This window comes from Myxocyprinus asiaticus, chromosome 29, assembly GCF_019703515.2.
Source record: "Myxocyprinus asiaticus isolate MX2 ecotype Aquarium Trade chromosome 29, UBuf_Myxa_2, whole genome shotgun sequence".
NCBI lineage: Eukaryota > Metazoa > Chordata > Actinopteri > Cypriniformes > Catostomidae > Myxocyprinus > Myxocyprinus asiaticus.
Genome location: NC_059372.1, coordinates 8221992 through 8231374, shown reverse-complemented (window position 1 = coordinate 8231374; position 9383 = coordinate 8221992). Strand labels below are relative to the sequence as shown.

Below are 9383 nucleotides of genomic sequence, written 5' to 3'. Positions count from 1 at the left end.
CGTATCTGCAGCTACTGTTCAAGTTTTTTAAGTGTGATTTGATTGGATGGGAGTCACGAGACTCTCCCTGGCCAATCATGTTGATAGATAAAAATAAATTCAGGACGGGGAAGTAGCGAACACAGACGGTGGGAAAATAGCACAGTAAAAGTACAGTTACAGCACTTAAAATGTACTCAAGTAAAAGTAAAAGTATACCATTTTTAAACTACTTAAAAAAAGTACAATTATTGGGAATAAGTAGTTAATTACACTAACGTGAGTATTTGTAATTCGTTACTTTAAACCCCTGGTCAAGTGTGCATGTCAGCTTCCCCAGAATACATTAGATTATGTTTTGTTCTGTTGTCCATTTCAAGCCCATTTCATTTACCAAAACAAAAACTGTACAACTCAATGAAGGTGGAATTAAATATATGAGACATTAACGGTGCTGTATATGATTTTTTCATGGAAAGGTATTCAAAAAAATGTTTTACTCCCTGAAAGATATTATTGAAACAAGTGTCGTGAGATATCTCACCGGTCTCTGTGACATCTCTAGACTCTGTAAACAGCAAACAAAAGTGACGCTTTCTGCCTGTCAATCATTTTGCGGTTCTCATAGTGTTGTAGTTGCAGCGAATTATTGAGGCTTACTGCCATTTTTATGCCATGTTGCTCATAACAGTTGTCAGTTGAGGGTGCTATTTTGCTGCTGTTGTTTTTGACAAACGTTTCTGCTCAATGTCAGTCTCAATAAAGCTCATTTAGTTTCTTTGGAGTGCTGGTTTTGGAAAGAGGGGGCATGGTGGAAATTCTAGAACACAAATATCGCTTACAGCACCTTTAAGCAACCAGTCTCTTACATTAGGGTAATAACTAAATGCTCTCTAACAGTCAAACAAGATTAACATAAGCAATAGTTCCTCAACTAAACAATGTTAATTAGTCCTCCCATGATACAGTAGTATTAACCAGCCACCGATCTCTGCATGTATAAACATACAATAAGAACTACGTTATAAAATGTTTTTCTAATTTTCAAATAACTTCATTTGTATTTATATTTATACAGTACATATGTGTGCTCATAAGCTGCTTATTGTGAAATTGCTCAGTTACAGTTCTGCCTATCAGTTCAATTATTCTAAATATCAATTATACTACCAGAGCAATTATACTAAAACTGCAATTTGTATTTGTTTGTATGGAGACTTTTTAATGACCTTCAAATGCTTTCAAAGGTTGCTTTTCACATTAACCTGTGTGATTCACCTAAAATTCTTCCCTCCCATTTATTATTCATGTGAATTCTTTACACTTCAGCTAATTATGTGGATGGGTTGGGGATGGAACTGTGTATATATACCAGGCTTTTCCAGAGAGAATTTTACAGCGAAAAAAAAGAGCTTGATCTATCAAGACTTCATTTTCACTGACTTTAGTAAGTGTTCTCGAAGAACAATTACTCTGTTAACAAACAGGGACAAGGCACTCTTCAACCTCAGACAAGAGAAAGAACTGCTAACATGTAAGTAATCAGCTTTAAAATGCTTAAATAATCTTTTTGAGTCTTAAATGAGAAGCTAAATGCAATTTATTATATATTTTTTGTAATATTTAAAGCATGAATGGTTAACGTATTAATGGTTATCCACCTACAGTATGAATAGACAACAACTAATACCTTCCTCTCATGCTTTTTGTTTTGCACCTCACAGCATGTCTATTGTAAAGTGTGGCGTGAACAAGAACTTCTGCTCTATTGGCCGTTTCCCAGCCATTAAACTGGAGTCTGGCCATTTCAGGAGCGGGCCGTGCTACATGCCGGTTTGCGATGACCCTTGCGTGAAGCCCTGTGAGAGTCCTAGTGTGAAGCCCTACGTGAGCGTTTGCGAGAAACCTTGCGCAGACCCTTGCGCTAAACCTTGGGTGTACCCTAGTGTGAACCCTTGCAACTATATGACACCATGCCATGATTATGACTGTAAGGAAGTTTTCCTTAAGGATTGTTTTGATGATTGCCATGGCAAGCAAGTCTGTGGAGGTAAGAGCACTGCATGATGGAAAATGTGTTCTTTTAAGCATAGCATTTAACTAGAAAAATACAAATCGTCAGGACAAACTTTGAAATTGTCTTGAAAAAACCCTGGCCTGAAAACTTAAACAGTTTTTAAAGCTTGAAGTTTTGGAGGTTTTACAAACCCAGCGGTCAGACAAAGGCAGAATAGCAGAGGGAAAAGAAAGACAAATAGGTAAATCAATGGATGGATGGATTAAGGCCTTGCACATATTTGTGTTTGACAGTTTTGAAAGTTGGAGCTTCAAATCATTCTGATAAAGTATTGGCCAATTTGAACAGCCCATTTATAGGATTGTATGCCTCTTTTAATGTGTGTTACAAGAAAACCATTAGTCCGATCAGTTAGAAAAGATATAGCACACTAAGTCAGAACAGGCTGAAGGTCTGTGCCACATTTGTTAGATGTAGCTTGAAAGCTCTAGGAGGAGTTAGAGTTAGAAATGTTGGTCTTGGTTGAGGGATTTGGGAAAAACCATAAACTAAGTGTGGGGTTTGTTTTCTAAAGCCAACATAACTAGGCACTCTGACTAATTAATTTCTTCTTTCTGTTATTCAGATGTGGCACTACAGGTACGATGTGTTGACCTCATCAAATCCTGGAAGTGTCAGAATCGACAGGAGCATCACACAGATTGTTACCGTAGTGATCACCTCATCATCCGAAGAGGACAATGTTTCCAGATGTGGATTGAGCTGTCCAGGCCTTTTAATCCAAAGACTGACCAACTTCACCTGGAGCTGAGACTTGGTTAGTTTATGCCCCATTAAATCTTTGTGATTAGTTGCAATCTTGCTATTAAATCATGTATACTGTGACTCATCCTGAGACATTGTTAGATATAGTAGATAACAACAACATGTGAACAGAGTTTAGTACATTCAAATACATTAAAAACATTGGTAAGTGGCTAAATCAACATTAAAATGTTTACTTTTTTTTAAAGGCAAATCTTCACTATTACATTTTTGTGTTTGTTTTACAGGTAATGTTCCATCAATATGCAAAGGCACTCTGGTGATTGTTCCAGTTGTGGACGAATTCAAGAAAAATCGCTGGGAGGCCAAGATTGTCGAACGGGCACAAAATCGAATCAAACTGAGCGTTTACTCCCTTCCAACTGCTTCTATTGGACGTTACAGGCTCACTATTGTCACGTGTGGCCCAATGGGTAGAGCCACTTCATTATGCAACCCTTGCAATGACATTTACATGCTGTTCAACCCATGGTGTAAAGGTATGGATGAATAAAGAGCTTTTTCATTTGTGGAAAAAAAAAAGTTGAAAATTCTTGAATAAGAGCAAAATTAAATGAAAATGAAAAGTTAAAATTTTAACACACTCTCTCTTTTTTTATTAGATGACTCTGTGTACCTGGAAGATGAAGCACGGAAAGTTGAGTATGTTTTGAATAGCATGGGCAAAATCTACTATGGAACAAAGCATCAGATTGCTACCAGAACCTGGGACTTTGGTCAGGTACAAATTATGCTTTCAATTACATATAAATGCAGGGTTTGACATTAAGGTTTTCAGTAAGTAAAGTGATGGGTTACTTGTCTGAAAGCCTAAGTCAATTTTTCGAGAAAATAAAAAATGGAAATGAGGCATCAGGAATATAAAGTCAACCATAGTGATCCAGAAATGATGCATGATTTTCACTACATGACTTTATTAGATCATACTGATTATAAAGTAAGGTGTTTTTACATTCTCTTTGCTTTTACAGTTTATTTCTGGAATTGCAAAAAAACATGAATGTGAAAACAAAGTGAACCTGGAGCATAAGCAAACCGGACAGCGACTAAAATTGAATGAAATTAGTGATGCATATTGTATGAACAACATAGTCGCTCCGGCAGAAATAATTGAAATAAATACCCCAGCGTCCTCTACTGGCTGTCCAGAATCAGTAGTTGCAGCGCATTACACTATTTCCCGTGACTGTGATTCCTCTTTAAATACATTTATGCCTCATCTGTGCCTCATTTAAAATGTCTGTTTCATTGCACTTTTTCTATGCTGCGTTTACAGCATAATATGACTTTAGTTGTCCGATCAGACAACCCTATTTGATGTTTCAGTTGTCCAAAATTATTTATTGGTTTGGCTGGACAAGGGACGACCATTAATGTCAAGCCCTGGAATGAATGAACAACAAAGATATGAAGTGAAGTATATTTTTCTAAAGTGCTAAAACACAAGTGTAGCATGGTTTTTTCAGGATCACCCCATTTTTATATTTAATTTCAGGCATTAAATATATATATATATATATATATATATATATATATAATTCCAAAATCATACATTTTAAGATAAAGATAGCATGGCAGTCACACTGTCTTAATCTTTAATTTTATTCCTTTCTGATCTGTTATTCTTAGTTTGATGAGGGAGTCTTGGCAGCGTGTTTCTTTGTGTTGGAGAAGAGTGGTGCTCCTTGCTCAGGATGGGGAAGTCCCATTAACATTGCCAGAGTGGTATCTGCCATGGTGAGTCTTCACTTTACTTTCCTTGTGTTGACATCCAGATTTTCACACTTACATAGCTAGGGGTTGGGAACCGAGAACCGGTTCTTGTTCAGAAACGGTTCCATTAAAAGAAAATAAAAAATATCCGAATCGTATGATTTTCATGACTTTTGGTTCCGTTAACTGTTCCCAAATGTGCAATTTTCAGCCAATGCAGATGGGACGCTGTAATAAATACTCTGACCGTGTTTCCTTCAGAGCAATTCAATGGCAACACTGCCCCGCTACTGCATCTACAGCATGAAACACAAAGTGCTACTAGTGTACTAATGACTCAGTCGAAGTAAATTTGACTGAAGTTATGACTTTCATCATGTGTGACTCAAAATTAAATAAGAACTGTTACTGTGTTTTTGTAATGGTGTACTTAATTGAGACTTCAACAATGTATTGTTAAAGATGGGACTACACATTTCAAGAATTTTGTTTTTTTTCTAGTTACGGTAGGATCAATTATTGGAGTGCATTAATGCCTTAAAAAGTCTGTGTAAATACACATTTTACAAGAATTTTATTACATTTATTTCTGATTTGTTATATCTGCTCTGAATCTGAAATGATCAAATCATTTGGCAACAGGATGCTAAGGGCTGCATGCAATTTACAGATTATTCCTTAAAAGTACTATAAGGAACTGTAAAAGAACCGGAATAGTTAAGAGGAATTAGAATCATTGAATTCCTTAGGATTCCCATACCTACACCTAGCCAAACAAACTGCCTGATTGGCTCACCAGAGTGCTGTTGTATGCTGATATCAATTTTCATCTTTTATTGGTCTCCCTTTGACAGATTAATGCCAATGATGACTGCGGTGTGTTGATGGGTAACTGGTCAAACTGCTATAGTGCTGGAGTTTCTCCTACATCTTGGTGTGGTAGCAGTCCCATTCTAAACCGGTACCACAAAAGTGGAGGAATACCTGTCAGATATGGACAGAGCTTGGCCTTCGCCGGAGTCACCAACACGGGTAAGTGTTTGCGCAAAATGGACAAGGAGAAAAGGCTATAAGAGAGCGATGTGGTGTAATTCACGTACTTTTTTTTTTTATATCTTTCTCATAGTGTTAAGATGCTTAGGCATTCCCGCTCGTCCCGTCTCCAACTTCTGTTCTGCTCACGACACTGACATTTCTATGACAGTAGATGTTTATTTTGATGAAAACTTTGAGTTAATTGATCACCTAAACCGTGATTCAATCTGGTAAGATTATGTGTGAACCTAATCAGCTATAGCATCATTAGGGCCCAAGCACTGAAGACATCTTTCTTCTCCTTTTTGTGTAGGAACTACCACGTGTGGAATGAGGCCTGGATGACCCGGCCAGACCTGCCAGCTGGGTTTGGAGGTTGGCAGGTGGTTGATGCCACTCCTCAGGAGACCAGCCAGGGCTTCTACCGCTGTGGCCCCACCTCTGTTGCTGCAGTTCGTAGCGGGCAGGTCTTCCTCAAATATGAAACGCCCTTTGTTTTTGCTGAAGTACGTGAAATCCTTACTCATAATGATATATTCCAGCATGTATGGTTTTGATGTAAAACATGATAATTATGATTTCAGATTTTGTAATTTTCACAAAAATCTGTTTTTATGTCCTCATCCACAACTCTCACCCTCTTTATTTCTCAGACCCTTAAGCTCTTTATTTTTGTCTTACCATCTCTGTCTCACACAAACACAGTCTCACTACATTGATTTATATATTGTAGATTTATGCTGAATTTTTATTTTCTTGCTCTAGGTGAACAGTGATATAGTCTTCTGGCAGCGGACAGCTTGTGGAACCTTCACTGTGGTCCATGTGGACAAGAACGCAGTGGGTCACTGCATCAGCACGAAGGCTGTTGGATCAGACAAACGTGTAGATATTACACACCACTACAAGCATCCAGAAGGTAAATCGTCTCTCACACACAAACACACATCTCATACACATCTGACATAGGAACATCCAGGAAATCTCAGCTCCAAAAAAGGTATTTAGACACTCAAGCCACTTAGAATTGAAGGACAAACACACTTTTCAAGCCAAGCATTTCACAGAAAAAAATCTTGTTAGGTTTCAAATAGATATATTGTTCAATATACACTCACTGAGAACTCACTACAATTGTACAGAGTGGTTATCTGCGTTACCATAGCCTTTCTCTGTCATCTCGAACCAGTCTGGCCATTGACCTCTCTCATCGACAAGGCATTTCCGCAGAACTGCCGCTCACTTGATGTTTTTTATTTTTTGGCACCATTTTGAGTAAACTCTTGATTTTCTGTTGTGCATAAAAATCCCAGGAGATCAGCAGTTACAGAAATACTCAAACCAGCCCAGCCAGATGGTTGATGTGAACATTAACTGAAGCTCCTGACCCGTATCTGCATGATTTCATGCATTGCACTGCTGCCACACGATTGGCTGATTATATAATTGCATGAATAAGTAGGTGTACAGGTGTTCCTAATAAAGTGCTCAGTGAGTCTATATATATTGAACAATATATCTATTGCTATAGAAAAAAAGTATTTGGAATCTTTCTGGTTGTCAGACGTTAGTGGAACATGTCCATGGTTATAGACTGGTTAAAAGTCAGTGTTTTACTTTCTGTCTTTATAGTTTTTATTTCAACTTCTCTTTCCTTTCAATCCTACCAAATCCATCAGGCTCAGAGGAGGAGCGCAATGCTGTGGAAACAGCCATTCGCCACGGCTCCAAGAGATGCATATACCCACTGACCTGCGCTGAGGATGTAGTCTGTGAAGTCACCATGCAGGGGGATGGACCATGTGTCGGCAAGGATGCAGTTATTTCCATTGCCCTGAAGAACAAATGCAGCTCGCCTCGTAGCGTCACCCTCCACAGCCATATGGCAGCCATGTACTACACTGGAGTACACAAGGCCTTGGTGAAGAAGGACCAGACATGCTTTGAGCTCAAGGCTTGTGAATGTGAGGAATGAGAGAAACTCGAAATCAAGTGTTACAAAAGGGGGAAAACAATAAATGACCTAATCATATAAAATCATGTTACTATAACTACATTTTTGCAAAATTATTTTTTCTTGTAAATATCGCAGCAGTTTACTGGTGTATTGAACACTAGAGGCTTACTTTCCATATCACATTTGCTTTTTATGACATTAATGGTTAGTTTAAGGTTTAGTGGATGTAGGTCGGTTATGTTGATTTAAAACCCAAAAGAGCATGAACCTGAAACTCGCTTTTAGTGCCACAAATTGGACTTTTCACCTCGGAACTGCTGCGATACGCGTAATGAACCAGGTAATGTTGTTTTGCAAAAATTTTGCCGCAGTTACATAATTTTTATTGGTTCCACTGTGTAAGTTGGAGGCTTGGGATACTTCTACCTGAACAGTATGAATCGTCTGGCCATTATGGTTACAAAAGCTTCACAATCAGATTGCAGTTTTGTGAAAATATATTTTTAAAAGCAAACTTACAGAGAATTACTATTTATCCAGTATTTCTCTCTTTTCCATCTTCAGCCAAGATTCTGGATTGGACCCTGCGATATGAGGATTATAAGACCCACCTAGTGGACCATGCAGCCATGATGCTTACTGTCGCTGGACAGGTCACTCAGACTAAACAAGTTGTGGCCAAACGGTTCAACTTTAGACTGTGCACTCCCGATCTTGTTATCACTGTGAGTTTGAACAACAAGTACTGTATCTTTTAAAACTTTCCCTAAACTAAGATTTCACCTTCTGGTGTTCATTTGCGTTTAGCTTCAATCAAGAAACACAAGTTTTAATGCGGCTTGCATGTGACTATCTCTTTCAGCCTGCTTGTGATTGTGTGATGGGCAAAGAGGTGCCAGTCAAAATCACATTCCAGAACCCACTGCCCTGCGTGCTGAAGAACGCGATTTTCCGTATTGAGGGACTGGGACAGAAGCACTGCAGAATGATTAACTATGGGTAGGACACAAGAATATTTTATCAATTACACTTTCATTTTGATCATTTTGTCAAAATTTGTCAAAAGGGAATAGGATGTGTTACTATTCAATTTTAGTGGTATATAATGGTCTTTGTCCCGCTCTTTCTCAGTGACATTGCAAGTCTGGCCACAGTGAACCTGACGGAAACATTTCTTCCCAAGTGTCATGGCCCACACAAACTTCTGGCATCCCTCGACTGTCCTCAGCTGACTCAGGTGCATGGAGTCACCAACATTGTTGTCAAAGAAAAGTGAAAACGCACAAAAATTACCAAAGGAGAGGAAGCTTCCTCAATGAAAACCTTTGATTGTGCTTTTCACATGTATTGATACCAAATGGTGCATTTAATCGTAGTCTTGGCTCAGTCATTTAATCATTGTTGATTCATCAGTTTATTTGTGGAAGTCATATTTTGGGATGTGGGATTTATATAGTTCAAGGGAGATTGCAAATTTTCAATCATTCTAAACATTTTTGTAATCATTCTAATAATTTAATCATTAACTTTAATGCTTAATTTTTTATTTTGTTTGCATACTCAACCTACCAAACTGAAAATGTGTGGTTGACAAATTTTCTCATTTTAGCTGCATTAATAATCTGTCCTTCATGTAGCATCAATAAAGTCTTTTAATCACAGTACATCATGTGTTGTTGTTTGTGATGCGTAATTCTGAATCCATAGTTCTCCATTCAAGTTTACAGTATTAAAGTACAATTATCATCATGCTGAATAATCCAGTTTTGTTCTGAATATGTACACACTGTAATTGCTGTAGTTAATGTTACAGTACACTTCTAGATTTTTCTTTTTCTAATTCACTTAATGGGAGGT

At 37.9% G+C, this 9383-nt stretch overlaps 1 protein-coding gene across 1 annotated transcript; it reads left to right on the top strand.

Moving 5' to 3' along the window:
* The first annotated feature begins 1332 nt into the window (after nucleotides 1-1332).
* On the top strand, nucleotides 1333-9182 carry tgm1l3 (transglutaminase 1 like 3). Its single transcript, XM_051662902.1, has 14 exons — nucleotides 1333-1513; nucleotides 1704-2029; nucleotides 2622-2813; nucleotides 3049-3300; nucleotides 3424-3542; nucleotides 4451-4558; nucleotides 5389-5566; nucleotides 5661-5799; nucleotides 5883-6075; nucleotides 6335-6488; nucleotides 7249-7533; nucleotides 8091-8251; nucleotides 8389-8525; nucleotides 8658-9182. Exons 2-14 carry the CDS (start codon nucleotides 1705-1707, stop codon nucleotides 8800-8802), a joined length of 2388 nt encoding a protein of 795 aa, XP_051518862.1. The 5' UTR covers nucleotides 1333-1513; nucleotide 1704; the 3' UTR covers nucleotides 8803-9182.
* Nucleotides 9183-9383: the final 201 nt, after the last annotated feature.